The 19,035-nt window shown below is 48.8% G+C and overlaps 1 protein-coding gene and 1 pseudogene across 2 annotated transcripts in view; both read right to left on the reverse strand.

Moving 5' to 3' along the window:
• Nucleotides 1–6,497, reverse strand: part of LOC311128828 (interleukin-1 receptor type 1-like) — a 37,336-nt pseudogene extending 30,839 nt beyond the window's left edge. The window contains exon 1 of the transcript in view: nt 6,095–6,497. The product of the transcript in view is annotated as an interleukin-1 receptor type 1-like (transcript). The remainder of the gene's footprint in view (nt 1–6,094) is intronic.
• Nucleotides 6,498–14,938: 8,441 nt separating this feature from the next.
• LOC311129964 (interleukin-1 receptor type 1-like) lies at nt 14,939–18,517 on the reverse strand. The gene is made up of 4 exons (XM_084162536.1): nt 18,398–18,517; nt 18,088–18,231; nt 15,853–16,026; nt 14,939–15,554 (listed from the first exon to the last, which is right to left on the reverse strand). Exons 1-4 carry the CDS (start codon nt 18,489–18,491, stop codon nt 15,115–15,117), a joined length of 852 nt encoding a protein of 283 aa, XP_084018662.1. The 5' UTR covers nt 18,492–18,517; the 3' UTR covers nt 14,939–15,114.
• Between the last annotated feature and the right edge of the window lie 518 nt (nt 18,518–19,035).

Raw genomic sequence — 19,035 nt, forward strand, 5'->3', positions numbered from 1 at the left:
TGTCCTGGCACCACACGGCCAGGTCTCTGACCTCCTCCCTATAGGCTGTCTCGTCGTTGTCGGTGATCAGGCCTACCACTGTTGTGTCATTGGCAAACTTAATGATGGTGTTGGAGTCTTGCCTGGCCATTCAGTCATGAGTGAACAGGGAGTACAGGAGGGGACTGAGCACGCACTCCTGAGGGACCCCCGTGTTGAGGATCAGCGATGTGTTGTTACCTACCCTTACCACCTGGGGTCGGCCCGTCAGGAAGTCCAGGATCCAGTTGCAGAGGGAAGTGTTTAGTCCCAGGGTCCTTAGCTTAGTGATGAGCTTTGAGGGCACTATAGTGTTGAACGCTGAACTGTAGTCAATGAATAGCATTCGCACATAGGTGTTCCTTTTGTCCATGTGTGAAAGGGCAGTGTGGAGCGCAATAGAGATTGCATCATCTGTGGATCTGTTGGGGCGGTATGCAAATTGGAGTGGGTCTAGGGTTTCTGGAATAATGGTGTTGATGTGCGCCATGACCAGCCTTTCAAAGCACTTCATGGCTACAGACGTGAGTGCTATAGGTCGGTAGTCATTTAGGCAGGTTACGTTAGTGTTCTTGGGCACAGGGACTATGGTGGTCTGCTTGAAACATGTTGGTATTACAGACTCAGACAGGGAGAGGTTGAAAATGTCAGTGAAGACACTTGCCAGTTGGTCAGCGCATGCTCGGAGTACACGTCCTGGTAATCCGTCTGGCCCTGCGGCCTTGTGAATGTTGACCAGTTTAAAAGGTATTACTCACATCGGCTATGGAGAGCGTGATCACACAGTCATTCGGAACAGCTGATGCTCTCATGCATGTTTCAGTGTTGCTTGCCTCGAAGCGAGCATAGAAGTGATTTAGCTCGTCTGGTAGGCTCGTGTCACTGGGCAGCTCGCGGCTGTGCATCCCTTTGTAGTGGAGGGCATAGCGGGATTTCTTATAAGCTTCCGGGTTAGAGTTCTACTCCTTGAAAGCGGCTGCTCTACCCTTTAGCTCAGTGCGGATGTTGCCTGTAATCCATGGCTTCTGATTGGCGTATGTACGTACAGTCACTGTGGGGACGACAGAACACAGGAGGGTGTTCTTTAATGGAAGCCTTTCAAACAAAATCCAGGTAGGATCAGGAATTTCCCAGGGCAGCTGTCTAGACCCCTTGCTTTTTTCCATCTTTACTAACGACATGCCACTGGCTTTGAGTAAAGCCAGTGTGTCTATGTATGCGGATGACTGCGTATTCATATACTGACTCCAGTCGTGTGGAGAGGCAGAACATTGTTGGCGGAGGTACTTCCCTATTTCTTGGTTCAGGCGTTCCGTCTGCCCGTTGTTCTGGGGATGGTACCCGGAGGAGAGGCTGAGGGCGATCCCCAGTCGGTCACAGAAGGCTCGCCACACCCGGGAGACAAACTGGGACCCGCGGTCAGAAACTATGTCCTCCAGAATCCCATACAGACGGAACACCTGCTGGAACATACACTCAACCAATTCCATGGTGTTAGGTAAATGAGGAAGAGGAACCAGACACATTTTTGAAAAACGGTCTACTATGACAAGGATGGTGGTGTTACCAGAGGATTCAGGAAGGTCTGTGATGAAGTCAACAGCTATAAAAGGTTGAAGCTTACCAGGGAGATGACGAGGGCTTTTGGTTTGGGCGCAGACTGGACAGGAGAGTACGTAATCCCTTACGTCGGATGCCAGTGAGGACCACCAGAACTTACGGGCTAGAAGTTCGGTGGTTAATGTAATGCCCGGATGTCCTGACCCCAAGGACGTGTGACACCATTGCATCAGTTGGGGTCTAACAGCTGCTGGTACGTAAGTCTTCCCAGCTGGTGTCTCAGGAGGAGCCGGGTCTGAGGTTAGGGCTTCTTGTATAGCAGAGTGAACCTCCCACTGTACCGGTTCCATAATGCAAGAGGATGGAAAAATGGGTGTAGGGTCTGAGTTACTGGTCGGAAGGTCAAACTGGCGGGAGAGAGCATCAGCTTTTACGTTTTTCTTTCCAGGGATGTAAGTAACATGAAAATGGAAGCTTGTGAAGAGAGCCCAGCTGGCTTGTCTGGAGTTTAACCTCTTGGCCCGTTTGATATATTCCAGATAATGATGATCTGTTTAGGATGTTGTGCGCCCTACAACCAGTGGCGCCATTCCTCGAGGGCCAGCTTGATGGCGAGGAGTTCTGTTCCCCAAATCGTAATTCCTCTCAGCGGCGGATAACTTCCTGGAGAAGAAGGCACTGGGATGTGATTTGGGAGGTGTTGCCACCCACTGAGAGAGTATGGCTCCTACTACTTTGGAGGCATCCACCTCCAGGGTGAAAGGAAGGGTCGGATCATGTTGGCGAAGGAGAGGAGCTGAGGTGAAGAGGCATTTCAAGTTGTTGAAAGCAGTCAGGGCGGTATCAGTCGTTTGAAGAGTCCGGGTCTTTTGGCTGGTAAGGGCAGTGAGGGGAGCGGCAGTAGAACTGAAGTTCCGAATGAACTGGCGATAGAAGTTGGAGAACCCAATGAAACGTTGGAGTCCCTTAACAGTGGTGGGTTTGGGCCAGTTATTGACAGCGGTGACTTTGTTCTCATCCATGCGGACCCCTCCAGGTGTCAGTACGAAACCGAGGAAGTTTACATGGAAGGTGCTCTTTTCAGAATTCACATAAAGGTTATGGTCAAGGAGCCGTTGAAGAACCTTTTGTACATGCTGTATGTGTTCCTTCAGGGAGTGGGAGTAAATCAGGATGTAATCAATGTAGACGATGAGAAAGCGGTTGATCATATCCTGGAAAAGATGTTGTATAGATGTTGGCGTGGCCCACTTGTTCAAGGGTCGCTGGGATCAAAGGAAGAGGGAAACGGTTCTTGACCGTGACGTCATTCAGGGAACGGTAATCAATACATGGACGGAGACCACCGTCCTTTTTTCCAACGAAGAAGAAGCTGGACGCAGCCGGGGAAGAAGGACGAATTAAACCATTTTCGAGTGCTTCATCAATGTAGTTCTCCATTGCCTCATTTTCCGGGATAGATAGGGGGTAAACATGGCCCGTCGGTGGGGACACTCCAGGGAGTAAGTCAATAGCACAGTCCACTGGGCGATGTGGTGGCAGAGTGGAGGCCTTGATTTTGCTGAAGACATTGCTGTACTGGGCGTATTCAGATGGTATAGTGGGTGGCACTGCAGAGTCCTCAATGGTGGTGTTTCTGCAGGGTAGGCTGAGACAACTGGTGATGCAGGTAGAAGACCAGGACAGTAGTTCACCTTGTCACCACGAGATAGCAGGGTCGTGACGGCAAAGCCAGGGGTGTCCGAGGATGAGTGGCTGTTTGGGGAATGATAGTTCCATGAGTTGAATGGTTTCGGTGTGGAAGACTCCAATCTGGAGGGTGACGCTCTGTGTCAGGTGCGTAATGAAGCCCGTGCCCAATGGCTGCCCGTCCAGGGCGTTAATCCTTAAGAGAGGGGTGACAGGTGTAAGATCAATGTCAAGCTCTTGTACTAGCTGGTGATCAATAAAATTACCTGCTGCGCCCGAATCTATCAAGCCCTCTACGTACTTAGTAACCCCCTTTGCGGTTATCAACACTGGGATGGAGAATTGCTTCTGGGAGATATTTAGAAATAAGGACACGCCTACCTGCATGGCAGCGGAGGGACCCTTATCATCTCTCCGTGGGGGGCGAACAGGGCAATGGCTGAGTAGATTATCTTTCCCTCCACAGTATAGGCAGAGCCCTTCTTGGATCCGCCTTTGACGTTTGATACGCGGGAGAGGAGCATGGCCCAACTGCATGGGCTCTGGAAGACTGGAACGGGATGACGGAACCATGGAAAGAGAAGGTTTCAGGTTCCTGGGTGTCAGAGTTCTTCGACGGTCGGCGACGAGGTGGTCGATGGAGATACGAATGTATTGATTTAAATCCTGAAGGTCACCTCTACAGGCCAACTCCGCCTGAAGTTCCCTGTTGAGCCCTCTTCGGTAGACGTAAGTAAAGCAGCCTCACTCCATCCACTCCCTGCAGCCATGGTGCGGAACTCGAGGGTATACTCGGCAGCTGAATTGAGTCCTTGTTGAAGTTCTATGAGGAGGTCTCCTGGAAGGAGCGTGATCGAATACCTCTTTGAAGAGGGTGTGGAAATGGGTCTCGGATCTGAGTTCTGTGCTGTTGGCAGTCCATATGGCGGTGGCCCAATCCAGGGCTTTGCCTGTGAGCAGAGACACAAAATCCACCCTGCTCTTGTCGGTGGCAAAGTTAGTGGGGTTGTGCTCAATGTATTTGCTGCATTGCATCAGAAATCCCTGACATTTCCCAGGTGAACCGTCATACTTTCCAGGCATGGATATGAATGAAGGAGGGCTATGGGTTACGATACCTGGCATCGGAAGAGTAGGGATAGGCTGATGGAGAAGATGGCAGATTTCCTCCATACATTCCTCTTGCTGGGTTAGGCGCTGCTGTAGCTCCGCTGAATCCGTTCAATTTTTTGGTGAAGTATTCTGTAATGAATAGTGAGGGAGAAAAAGGGTGTAGATTCACGCGCAGAGCGCGGCAGGTGTTTATTTCGCCTTCACAAAAGGCAGGAATCGTGTTCACAGGCAGGCAATGGTCATACACAGGTAGGCTAACAGGCAGGAGAATCCAAAACTAGGACTGAAGGCTATAACTGGTTGTCACAAACGAACTAAGAAAAGGTTTAGTAGAGTCAAAATGAACAATACCTCACAAGGCACAAACAGAATGAACTGAACTAAATAAGGAGCTAATGAGACCAGGTGAGTAACAAACACAGGTGAAATCAATGAACAAAAATGAAAGACAGGGCTACGTTCAAGAACACAGAGAAACATGGCTACATTCAAGAACACAAGGTTGACTAAGAAAATAAATACAGAACCTTACACTACACAAATAAAGTTTGTATATGGGTGGTTCTGCAACTACTGGCACTTTTGGCATTTTTTTTTTTTGTTTGTTTCTTGAAAGAAACTTGAATTTACATAAATAATGTTCTACTTTTGTCAGGAACCATAAACTGGTATTGACTGTGGCCATTTTATTCAACAAGACATGGATTTATGTAACGGAGACGCAGGGAGAGGAAGCAGGTGCAGTAGTGAGTTTCATGATTAAGAACATGGACAGATCGAAAACAAGGGAAGCGTATGGACAAGAAAACATAACCAATACTGCCTGACCCGATGAGTGCTACAGTGCTTTGCAAAAGTATTTATCCCCCTTGCCGTTTTTCCTATTTTGTTGCATTACAACCTGTAATTTAAATGGATTTTTATTTGGATTTCATGTAATGGACATAAGGCTGTCGTGGTCTAAGGCTGTGCCACTAGAGATCCTGGTTCGAATCCAGGCTCTGTCGTAGCCGGCCGTGACCGGGAGACCCATGGGGCGGCGCACAATTGGCCCAGCTTCGTCCAGGGTAGGGGAGGGAATGGCCGGCAGGGATGTAGCTCAGTTGGTAGAGCATGGCGTTTGCAACGCCAGGGTTGTGGGTTCGATTCCCACGGGGGGACAGTATGATTTTTTTTTTATGTATGCTAACTGTATTACTAACTGTAAATCGCTCTGGATAAGAGCGTCTGCTAAATGACTAAAATGTCAAATGTAATACACATGTAACCCTCTCACCAGGCTCGAATTTGACTCTCAAGATATTACCTTATTTAGAATATCTGAACAGCATGGGATATTAGGTGAGAAGGACATCTCCAATAAGAATCCCTATTGTAAACTTGCTAGGGTGAATGACAAATAGGGTATTAACTTCAGATAGAATGATTATAGACTTGGTTATTGGTATAAGGATATGCTTTCCCATGCATTAAATGAAACTGAAACAGTAAATGACTCCACCAATACAACAGACACAAGGTTCAAGATCTATATTAATCAAATGTTCAATGTATCACATCAAAAGAAATACAAATTATAAACCCCAATGATTTTTCCACAACCCATGTCCAAATTATTTGCAAGCTTGCTTAAACCCTGGGCGCGCGTTGGAGCTCAAAAAAATTACGACATACATAAAGTCCCGAAGTCCACCACACATTTGTAGTTACTCACTACTTGTAGATAATGCCTCAGCAAAATATAGTAGTTCCGTGCAGGTGTCCTCACAAGATCCACAGCGAACACAGCTATCAATGCAGCCAGTAATCCGTAGCAGCAACAGACATCCGTTTGAAACCCGAACTGATCGTCACAAGCAATTCTCTCCAAGTCTTGAACGATGCTAGGCTAACCTCTAGGATGTCGAATGTCTCCACAATGTGACGGCAGCTTCAGTCTCTACTAGGTCTTTCTTAACGAACTAATAAACACTCTCTTATAGAAATAAAATCAGGATTTCCCTTTAAAACAAACTCTGTAGGTATGGTTTTGTTTTCTCTATCGTTTCCTTGGGTCATTTTTCCTTCACCAACCCCACTAACGTCTCTCCTCTCTCTCCTTTCAACCTTTCCCTCTCTTCTCTTTCCCAGCAACCAGTCCACTCTCCCATTGGCCACAACTTAACAAGTTACCTCATTGGTCAAAACTTTAACGAGATACGTGGGAAATTTAAACTTAAATTTTTTTTTTTAAACATTGCTTCAAAAGAAATGCATTAATGACATTACAAATCAGGAGCTATTCGATCACCTTTTAAATCTAATACCAATGAATTATAACAAATAAACTCTATACTTGGTTTTAGCAAGGTATTACACACAAAATAGTCCAAATTGGTGAAGTGAAATGAAAAAAAGAACTTCTTTCAGAAAATTCTAAAAATAAATAACGGAAAAGTGGTGCGTGCATATGTATTCACCCCCTTTGCTATTAAGCCCCTAAATAAGATCTGGTGCAACAAATTACCTTCAGAAGTCACATAATTAGTTAAATAAAGTCCACCTGCGTGCAATCTAAGTGTCACATGATCTGTCACATGATCTCAGTATATATACACCTATTCTGAAAGGCCCCAGAGTCTGCAACACCACTAACCAAAACTCACGGACCAGGCAAGGAGGGCATTAATCAGAGAGGCAACAAAGAGACCAAAGATAACCCTGAAGGAGCTGCAAAGCTCCACAGTGGAGATTGGAGTATCTGTCCATAGGACCACTTTAAGCCGTATACTTCACAGAGCTGGGCTTTACAGAAGAGTGGCCAGAAAAAAAGCCATTGCTTAAAGAAAAAAATAAGCAAACATGTTTGGTGTTCGCCAAAAGGCATGTGGGAGACTCCCCAAACATTACATTTACATTTTAGTCATTTAGCAGACGCTCTTATCCAGAGCGACTTACAGTTAGTGAGTGCAAACATTATTTTTTATTTATTTTTTTCATACTGGCCCACCGTTGGAATCGAACCCACAACTCTGGCATTGCAAACGCCATGCTCTACCAACTGAGCTACATCCCTGCCGGCCATTCCCTCCCCTACCCTGGACGACGCTGGGCCAATTGTGCACCTCCCCATGGGTCTCATGGTCACGGCCGGCAACGACAGAGCCTGGATTCGAACCAGGATCTCTAGTGGCACAGCTAGCACTGCGATACAGTGCCTTAGACCACTGCGCCACTCGGGAGGTACTGCGCCACTCGGGAGGTACTCTGGTCAGATGAGACTAAAATTGAGCTCTTTGGCCATCAAGGAAAACGCTATGTCAGGCGCAAACCAACCACCTCTCATCACCCCAAGAACACCATCCCCACAGTGAAGCATGGTGGTGGCAGCATCATGCTGTGGGGATGTTTTTCTTCGGCAGGGACTTGGAAACTGGTCAGAATTGAAGGAATGATGGATGGCGCTAAATACAGGGACATTCTTGAGGGGAACCTGTTTCAGTCTTCTAGAGATTTGAGACTGGGATGGAGGTTCACATTCCAGGAGGACAATGACCCTAAGCATACTGCTAAAGCAACACTCGAGTGGTTTAAGGGCAAACATTTAAATGTCTTGGAATGGCCTAGTCAAAGCCCAGACCTCAATCCAATTGAGAATCTGTGGTATGACTTAAAGATAGCTGTACACCAGTGGAACCCATCCAACTTGAAGGATCTGGAGCAGTTTTGCCTTGAAGAATGGGCAAAGCTCCCAGTGGCTAGATGTGCCAAGCTTATAGAGACATACCCCAAGAGACTTGCAGCTGTAATTGCTGCAAAAGGTGGCTCTACAAAGTATTGACTTTGGGGGGGGTGAATAGTTATGCACGCTCAAGTTTTCCGTTTTTTTTTTCTTCTTTCTTGTTCATTTCACAAGAAAAAATATTTTTGCATCTTCAAAGTGGTAGGCATGTTGTGTAAATCAAATGATACAAACCCCCCAAAAATCCATTTTAATTCCAGTGTCACGACTTCCTCCGAGGCTGCCTCCTCTCTTTGTTCGGGCAGGCTTCGGTGTTCGTCGTCACCAGCCTTCTAGCCACTGCCGCTCCTCATCTCATCATTCTATTTTTTTTCTTGTTTATTACACACACCTGGTTCATATCCCCTCATCAGTACCTGTATAAGTGTTCCCTCTGCCCCCTTGTCTTTGTGTGTGATTGTTTATTGTGAGGATAGTGAAGCTCGTGGTACTCCTTGTATTTTGTATCAGATCCAGCCACCCACATCCCAGCACCCAGAGGGATCCATATATTCCGACCACGGGATTTAGACGGGACAGCTGCCAGGGACTCCTCCTACAACTGGAGCTATATTATTCTACCATCATCCCGGCCCCATCGGAGCGGGAGAAGGTGTCTGCCCTCGTCTCCTGCCTCTAGGGGAAAGCCCTGGAGTGGGCCAATGCAGTCTGGAGTGAAAGAGGAGCCGCGTTGGACAACTACGGGGAGTTCACTCGCCTCTTTCGGTCCGTCTTCGATCACCCGCCCGAAGGTAGTGAGGCGGGCAAGCGGCTGGTCCACCTGAGGCAGGGGACAAGGACCGCGCAGGACCCCGGCTGGGCCTGGGTGGAACGAGCAGGCCCTCATTGACCACTTCTGGTGCCATCTACGAGAGGATGTCCGAAGGGAGCTAGCCTGCCGGGACACCATGTTGTCCTTTAATCAACTGGTGGACATGGCCATCCGGTTGGACAACCTGCTGGCTGCTAGAGGACGTCCTGGAAGGGGCCTGCCCGTTCCACCCCCCCAACCCGGATCACGAGCTGATGGAGCTGGGTGGAGCGGCGATCCGGGAAAGCGGAGGACGACAGCCCCAGTGTCCCTCTAGTGGAACGAGAGGACTTTCTCCTGCACGCTGTCGTGGGCTTTCTTTTGGGTCTTGAGGCGGCAGGCAGGGCACTCTCGCGTCACCCCAGGTATCGAACACCCACACTCGTTCAGAGCCCTCTGCTGCACACTCTACCCTACCCATGCACTTTCCTGATTACATTGTAGTTCCCCAGTGTAAGGCGCTGGTCGATTCAGGCGCAGCTGGGAACTTTATGGACAGGTCATTTGCACATAGTCTAGGCATTACATTGGTTCCCCTATCCATTCCACTCCCCATCAGAGCACTTGACAGTCGACCACTAGGGTCCGGGTTCGTTAGGGAAGTTACAGCACCAGTCACTATGGTTACGCACAAGACCCATAGCGAGCAAGTCACCTTTTTTATTATTGAGTCTCCTGATTTCCCTGTTGTGTTAGGTCTTCCCTGGTTAGTACTACACAACCCCACCTTTTCATGGCTGCAGAGGGTTCTCACGTGGTGGGCGTGAGAGTGTCAGGGTAGGTGTCTAGGTGTTTCCATTGGTGCAACCACGGTGGACAGTCCAGACACTACCTCCACCGTGCGCATTCCCCCCCGAATACCTCGATTTGGCGTACGCATTTTCCAAAACGCAGGCGACCAAATTACCACCTCATCGGGCGGGGGATTGCGCGGTAAACCTCCGGGTAGACGCTGTGCCTCCCAGGAGTCATGTGTATCCCCTGTCGCAGTCTGAAACGGAGGCGATGGAGACATACGTCTCCGAGTCCCTGCGTCAGGGGTTCATACGTCCCTCCACTTCGCCCGCCTCAAGTTTCTTTTTTGTGAAGAAGAAAGACGGAGGTCTGCGCCCTTGCCTTGATTACCGAGCACTGAACAAGGGGACTATACTTCATAGTTATCCTCTACCCCTCATTCCATCTATGATCGAGTCAATGCATGGGGCACGTTTCTTCATAAAATTAGATCTCCGGAGTGCGTACAACCTGGTGTGTGTCCGAGAGGGGGACGAGTGGAAGACAGCATTCAGCACAACCACGGGGCATTACGAATACCTGGTGATGCCGTACGGTTTGATGAATGCTCCATTTGTCTTCCAGTCCTTTGTGAACGAGGTGTTTCAGGACATGCTTGGTCGTGGTGTAGTGGTCTACATCAATGACATTCTGGTGTATTCCGCTACGCGCAGCGAACATGTGTCCCTGGTTCGCAAAGTGCTGGCCCGACTGTTGGAACATGACCTTTATGCCAAGGCAGAACAGTGTCTGTTTTTCCAACAGTCCGTCTCCTTTATCGGATACTGCATTACCACCTCAGGTGTGGAGATGGAGGGAGATCGCATTTCAGCCGGGCGTATTTGGCAGACTCCAACCACGGTTAAGGAGGTGCAGCGCTTTATTGGCTTTGCCAACTACTATCGGAGGTTTATCCGGGGCTTTGGCAAAGTCGCAGCTCCCATTACATCTCTGTTGAAGGGTGGGCCGTCCCGACTCCGCTGTTCTGCTGAGGCTGACAGGGCCTTCAGTAACCTGAGGGTCCTGTTCACCTCAGCCCCGGTACTGGCCCATCCCGAACCATCACTAACGTTGGTAGTGGAGGTGGATGCGTCCGAGGTTGGGATAGGCGCTGTCCTATCTCAACGCTCGGGCACGCCACCCAAGCTCCGCCCCTATGCCTTCTTCTCCAAGAAGCTCAGCCCGGCGGAGCAGAACTACGACGTTGGTGATCGGGAGCTGTTCGCTGTTGTCCGAGCCCTGAACGTGTGGAGGCACTGGCTCAAGGGGAGCGAAACATCCCTTTCCTCGTCTGGACGGACCACCATAACCTGGAGTACATCTGGGCAGCGAGGAGGCTGAATCCTCGCCAGGCCAGGTGGGCCCTATTCTTCACCCGGTTTGATTTGACTCTATCATACATTCCGGGTACGAAGAACGTGAAGGCAGACGCACTGTCACGGCTGTACGACACAGAGGAGAGGCCCATAGACAACACCCCCATACTCCCGGCCTCCTGTATTGTGGCGCCGGTAGTATAGGTGATGGACGCGGACATAGAGCGGGCATTACACACAGAGCCATCTCCACCTCAGTGTCCAGCTGGGTTGCAGTACGTGCCTTCTCTTGTCCGTGACCGTCTGATCTATTGGGCACACACTACCCCCTCCTCTGGTCACCCAGGTATCGGTCCTACAGTGCGCTGTCTGAACGGAAAGTACTGGTAGCCTACCTTGGCTAAGGACGTGATGGTGTATGTCTCCTCCTGCTCAGTGTGCGCCCAGAGTAAGGCACCTAGGCACCTCCCAGCAGGTAAGTTACAGCCCTTACCAGTTCCACAATGGCCATGGTTACACTTGTGTATTGACTTCCTTACTGATCTTCCCCTCTGTTAAGTTAACAACACCATCCTGGTCGTTGTGGACCGCTTTTCCAAAGCCTGCCACCTCCATCTGCTGCCCGGTCTCCCCACGGCCCTGCAGACTGCGGAGGCACTGTTTACACACGTCTATCGGCACTATGGGGTTTCCAGAGGATATAGTGTCTGACCCGGGGTCCCCAGTTCACATCCAGGGTCTGGAAGGCGTTCATGGAACGTCTGGGGGTCTCAGTCAGCCTGACTTCCGGTTTTCACCCCGAGTCTAATGGGCAGGTGGAACAGGTGAACCAGGATGTGGGTAGGTCCTACTGCCTGGAGCGGCCAGGGGAATGGTCGGTGTTCTTGCCATGGGCCAAATATGCCCAGAACTCTCTCCGCCACTCCTCCACTAACCTAATGCCATTTCAATGTGTTTTAGGTTATCAGCCGGTTCTGGCACCGTGGCATCAGAGCCAGACCGAGGCTCCTGTGGTGGATGACTGGTTTCAGCGCGCGGAGGAGACGTGGAACGCTGCTCATGTCCACCTCCAACGCGCCATGCGTTGCCAGAAGGCCAACGCTGACCGCCACCGCAGTGAGGTCCCGGTCTTTGTACCGGGTGATTTGGTATGGCTCTCGACCCGGAATCTACCCCTCCGCCTACCCTGCCAGAAGCTGAGCCCACGGATTGTGGGGCCGTTCAAAGTCTTGAGGAGAATAAACGAGGTTACTTGTATGTCATTACTCCCTCCAGATTACCGTATTAAAATCCATGTGTCTGAGGTGCGGGAGGTCCCTCCGCCCCCTCTGGACAGCGAGGGGGTCCCGGCGTACTCCGTCCGTTCCATCCTGGAATCGAGGCGTCGTGTGGGGGGCCTTCAGTACCTTGTGGATTGGGAGGGGTACGGTCCGGAGGCGCGGTGATGGGTCCCGGTGAGAGATATCCTCGATCCCTCCCTGTTGCAGGATTTCCACCGTCGCCATCCGGCTCGCCCTGCTCCGCGTCTTCCTGGTCGTCCCCGAGGCCGGTGTCGACGCGCTGCTGGAGTTGCGCGTCAAGGGGGGGGGGGGGGGGTACTGTCACGACTTCCTCCGAGGCTGCCTCCTCTCCTTATTTGGGCAGGCTTCGGCGTTCGTCGTCACCGGCCTTCTAGCCACTGCCACTCCTCATCTCATCATTCCATTTGTTTTGTCTTGTTTATTACACAAAACTGGTTCATATCCCCTCATCAGTACCTGTACAAGTATTCCCTCTGCCCACTTGTCTTTGTGTGTGATTGTTTATTGTGAGGATAGTGAAGCTCGGTGGAGCTCCTTGTATTTTGTATCGCCAGGTTATTTTCCCCATGTGCCTTGTTGGTTCCAGTGCACCTGTTTTGCGCACAGGACAGTTTTGACGCTTTACTGCGTAACTCTGTATTCCGGAATAAATCCTGTTATTCTGTGATTTACCCTCCTGCGCCTGACTCCTTCAAATCACCCATCACATCCAGATTGTAAGGCAACAAAATAGGAAAAATGCCAAGGGGGGTGAATACTTTCGCAAGCCACTGTAGATAAATGGGGAGTAATCAAGGTAGTGATGAAGTCCAGGTGTGATGAAGTCCCCCCTGACGCGCGGTTCCAGCCACAGGGGGACGGCAGCCAGGGGGACGGCCCCGAGGGCGAGGAGCGGGCCGGTCCGGACAGCGAAGAAGGAAATATCTGATGATGTTGGGATCTAGAATGTCGTCCACCGGGACCCAACACCGCTCCTCTGGACTGTACCCCTCCCAGTCCACCAGGTACTGGAGCCGACCCCCACGACGTCGGGAGCCCAGGAGGGATTTGACGGCATAGGCGGGGCACCCCTCGAGGAATCGGGCCCACTCCCCCTGTCGGTCCTTTCGACGTATCGGTGGTGGGGGCTCCCATCTGATGGGCGAAATAGAGGGAGCACTGGAGTAGGAAGCCACGGCATTTAGATGGAGTCCCATCATATTTGCCCGGGAGGGACAATCGGACATCGTTGACCTGGGAGGACTGCTGGATGGGCTGGGGTGCTAGCTCGCTGGGTCGACTCGTGGTAGAGAATCCTCCGCTAGTTGGAGGTGACGCCCCTTGGGTAATGTCGAGGTGTTGAAGAATGCGGAGGACCTCATCTATAGTCGTCCCCAGTTGCGTCAGCTGGTCGTGGTGTTTGCAAAGTAGGCGTCCCTGTTCACCTACCATCTGGGAGATGTCTTGATTACCTGCTGCTTCCATTTGTAGAGGCAGTATTCCGTAACGGAGACGCAGGGAGTCAGGAAACAGGTGCAGTAAGTGAGTTTAATGATAACGTACATGGAGAGATACAAAACAAATTTACTTGGTTAATATGATCAGTTATCATTTGATGAATTCCAAACACAACATGTTGAGACGTATTCTTTTAAATAGAAGCAATTCCAGATGAGTTATAGCCGTTGCGGTAATGACGCAGAATATTCTCTTATCTTGACATATTCAAAGTTACTTTTCTTGAAGGTGGTGATAAATCCAGCCTGGTCACCCGTCATACAAGTCAGTATTTGACGTCCCTCCATGTCTGAGGACATCAGGAGATGACGTGGAAACCGGCCACTAGGGGCAACAGTGAGCGCTGTTACCTTCAAGAGTCGGCTGGAGTGGTGTAAAGCTCACCTCCATTAGACTCTGAAGCAGTGGAATTGTGTTCTCTGGAGTGATGTGTCACGCTTCACCATCTGGCAGTCCGACAGACGAACGCTACCTGCCCCAATGCAGTGTCCAACTGTAAAGTTTGGTGGAGGAGGAATAATATTCTGGGGCTGTTTTTCATGATTCGGGCTAGGCCCCTTAGTTCCAGTGAAGAGAAATCTTAACGCTAAAGCATACATTGACATTCTAGATGATTCTGTGCTTCCAACTTCGTGGCAACTGAAGACAGTGTGTTGTGGTAGCCAGGTGGACCTCATGACATACAGTACATTCGTAAAGTATTCAGATCACTTGACTTTTTCCACATTTTGTTACATTACAGCCTTATTCTAAAATAGATTAAAATGTATTTTTAGAAAACAATAGAAAACATGAAAACATAGACAGTATAAAAAACATTAGCTGTAAGCAAAACATCATTCACATTAAACACCTTGCGTTTCTATAAAACACAAAGGGCATATTTTACTTGCCGTTGCAATAAGAAATCGATTTCACACAAAGTTATAGAAAATAAGTATTAACAGGTGTGATGATGATGATGACCCTTACGATTCCTACCACATCCTGTATTAGGAGGAAACTCACACTAAAAAATAATTGTCTGCAAGACAATAATATTTAATCATCCTATTGGCAAGGTAATCATTCAGAATCCTTTAAGAGTGACCAGCTGTTCCACACCGGTATCAGTCACACATAAATAACTGGATTCAATAATTTTTCATGAAAATGTGTTGAGAGAGTCAGGTACCAGAAGTCCTTTCATTCAACAGATTTCCTCGTTATGTCTAACACTGTCCTCTCCAAAGCCCATCCATCCCATCACAACTTCATCAGGCTGTTCTTCTCTGGTCACCTCGTCCTCGTGCCCCTCACTGGCATATAATACCTCAGTTCCTTCCAGAAGCGTGAGGACAAGGAAAGAGAGGGTGAGGAGAGAGGGGACGAAGCCAGCTCCCCTCTCTTCTCCTCTTCTCCCCACCTCCCACACCTCAACCCTCTGCTACTCTTCCACCAGCAGACGGCGCCCTGGCGCTCCCGGAGGTGGCGCACCGACTCGGGGAAGAGGGTCAGCTGTGTGGGGGAGACCTCCTCCAGCTCCACAAGGACCACCTTAAGGGAGCCCTCCAACAGGGCACGGTGCATGGCCGTCTGCCTCTCGAAGCTCTGCCAGGCCTCCAGGACACCACTGCTGCTGTCACTGTGGCTTCCACTGCAGAACGTAGAGCCAGAGTAGACCAGGAGGAGACGCCGGCTTGCCAGCATGCTCTCCTCCACTGCATCTACTATGGCTAGAGAGGGAGGAGGGAGGAGAAGAGGGGGAAAGGGAGGAGGGAGGAGAAGAGGGGGAAAGGGAGGAGAGAGGAGGGAGGAGAAGAGGGGGAAAGGGAGGAGGGAGGAGAAGAGGGGGTCAGGGAGTAGGGAAAATTGTTATTAAAACATTGTTCTACCATTGAAATGGTTTCTGAAGGTCTTTATGATTTCAGAAAGGTTTCACATATTTCATCATCATGCTACTTATGTACTAATGCCAAGGCTAACTTAGTCTTCTGGAACCTGGAGCCTCAGGGTCGAGCTGAGATGTCATACCTTCCCCTGGTAGGCTGTCCCGGCCCAGTATGAACAGCCTGTAGCCACACCTCCCCTCCAGAACCTGGGGCAACATGTGGAGGGCAAACATCTCTGCCTCCCCACAGGCTCCGCCCCCATCCCCAAACAGACGGGGGTATGCCACGTACGCATCATACAACTTCCCATCAGAGTCTGCCACATGCAGGATAGGGACAGGTAAAACAAAATAGATGTGTTAGTGCTGGGCTAGAGCAAAAGCCTCCACAAACCTGCCTAACAGAGGAGGCTTGGTTATTTATGACACCATAGTTGCTTGTGTTTTATGGTTACATGGCCTATTTAGTGCCTTGTATCAAACTTCCTCTCTGTTTCCTCTGAGTCATGGAAAATGCTGTGCTTGCATAGCTGTGGGATGTGCTACAATACATTGCTACACTTGCTACTGATTTTACTTGTGGTCAGGTGGGGAGTGGGAAACAAGTGTTGGATTCTAACTTGGAATATACTTATTCATGTTACCATATTAGAACCGGGTGTATGGAAAGTTACTGAGTGAGAAAGGGGAGTGCAGAGCTTACATTCTGTTGGAAAATGTTATTCTTAAATCTCATGTACCCTATGGAGAGAGGCAAAGGGCAACAGTCTGGTTTCAGTCACTGCTAAGGTAGGACAGCCGTGGAGTAGGGAGGAGTGAGGAATTCGGCCCGAGGTCAGGTCAGATGAAGTGAGGAGGAACAGTCAGTCCTGTCACACACATACAGTTGAAGTCGGAAGTTTACATACCCCTTAGCCAAATACATTTAAACTCAGTTTTTCACAATTCCTGACATTTAATCCTAGTAAAAATTCCCTGTCTTAGGTCAGTTAGGATCACCACTTTATTTTAAGAATGTGAAATGTCAGAATAATAGTAAAGATAATGATTTATTCAGCTTTTATTTATTTCATCACATTCCCAGTGGGTCAGAAGTTTACATACACTCAATTAGTATTTGGTAGCATTGCCTTTAAATTGTTTAACTTGGGTCAAACGTTTCGGGTAGCCTTCCACAAGCTTCCCACAATAAGTTGGATGACTTTTGGTCCATTCCTCCTGATAGAGCTGGTGTAAGAGGCCTCCTTGCTCGCACACGCTTTTTCAGTTCTGCCCATAATGTTCTATAGGATTGAGGTCAGGGCTTTGTGGTGGCCACTCCAATACCTTGACGTTGTTGTCCTTAAGCCATTTTGCCACAACTTTGGAAGTATGCTTGGGGTCATTGTCCATTTGGAAGACCCATTTGCGACCAAGCTTAAACTTCCTGACTGATGTCTTAAGATGTTGCTTCAATACATCCACATAATTTTCCTTCCTCATGATGCTATCTACTTTGTGAAGTGCACCAGTCCCTCCTGCAGCAAAGCACCCTCACAGCATGATGCTGCCACCCCCGTGCTTCACAGTTGGGATGGTGTTCTTCAGCTTGCAAGCCAACTTTAAAGGCACAGTCAACTTAGTGTATGTAGACTTCTGACCCACTGGAATTGCTGTGAATTATATGTGAAATAATCTGTCTGTAAACAATTGTTGGAAAAATTACTTGTGTCATGTACAAAGTAGATGTCCTAACCGACTTGCCAAAACTATAGTTTGTTAAAAAGAAATTTGTGGAGTGGTTGAAAAACAAGTTTTAATGACTGTATGTAAACTTCCAACTTCAACTGTATATTTCCATGGCCATGAAGGTTCTAGCAGGAGGCTACACCAATGAGAGGAACCAAATACGTTCCTGACTAGCAACAGAGATGTATTGGCTGTCTAGATATGCAAGGGGTTGACTCCGCCTAGTAGGAAGGTATAAATATATGTGATTGTGTAAACATCTTTGTCTTTGCAGCTGTATGACCCAGTGGGTGAATAAACTTTGTTTGAGCTTTTTCTAGTTGTCCATTTGAGTTTTTACTCAGTTTGTTCAGAACCTAACACAAGCAATGCAACATGCGTGTGTGTGTGGGTTTAAGTGTCGGCCTGGGGGTTTGTGGGGAGACATGCTGTATGTGCATTTCTGTCTGTATCTGGTGTAGGAATGTATATTTATGTTAGTGCGAGTTTCCATTTCGTGAAAGCACAGTATGCAATGAGTCTGCAGATAGTGTGTGTGTGTGCATGAGTGTGTGCATGTCTGCGTGTGCGCGCTCAGGCATGTTTCTATTAATGTTTCCATGAGTGTGCTTGTGCAGTATATGTGCGGTAAAGTGTCTCTCATTGCGTACCTGTGTTTGTGTAGAGAAGCGGGAACATCCTCCTGAGCGACAGCACGATGTCGATCTTGAAGCGATGGTAAATAACAACACTAACAGTAAACACCAATACCAGACTGGTCAGTAGTACCCCAATAGGGAGCAGATAGTTTGGATCTGTGCAGAAAAAGAGAGAAGATAGCATTTATAACAGTTTTTTCAAAAGTGGTGAGGTTGCAGTTGTTATACTACACTATCAAAACAAGGGTAAAGGGACAGGATAATATGTGTGTGATCTCTTTTGAAACACCTTTATGTTATCCTCCAGACAGTATTGTCTAACCTGTAGGCTGTAGTATGAAGAAGGCTAAAGAAATGCCTCTGTCACTGGAAACCAAACACGTGTAGTTGATGTAAAAGTCTTCCTCTTCCACCATCAAGAAATTCAAATGACGCTCCAACCATACACCCTTCTCCTTTTTCCACTCCCTGGTTTGGGGGGGAGGGAGGGGGGGGGGGGGGGGAGGGGGGTGGGGGGGGGTGGGGGGAGAAGACAGACAAGTTCCCCCTTGTGAACGCACAATCAAACCATCATGGCAACAGTTAACATAACATACACTGTTAACAGATAACATACACTGTTATTGGCGCCTGAGGGGATGGGTGCCGTTTTACGGGCTCCTAACCAACTGTGCTATTTTGTGTGGTTTTTTGCATTGTTTGTAACCTTTTTTGTACATAATGTTGCTGCTACCGTCTCTTATGACCGAAAATAGTTTCTGGATATCAGAACAGTGATTATTCACCTCGAACTGCACAAAGATTTTTTATTTAATGAGTCTTACAGAAGGGATATACTGTTTCTCCGAGACCAGGCCCAAATCCCGTCATTCGTGTGAAGAAAAGACAGAGGTACAGGGGGCGGAGACCGGGTGCCTTGTGAGAATTTTTCGGCGAGTGGGGAACCCGCCTCTACCATCC

This window comes from Coregonus lavaretus (assembly GCF_964263955.1).
Source record: "Coregonus lavaretus genome assembly, chromosome: 5".
Taxonomy (NCBI): Eukaryota; Metazoa; Chordata; class Actinopteri; order Salmoniformes; family Salmonidae; genus Coregonus; species Coregonus lavaretus.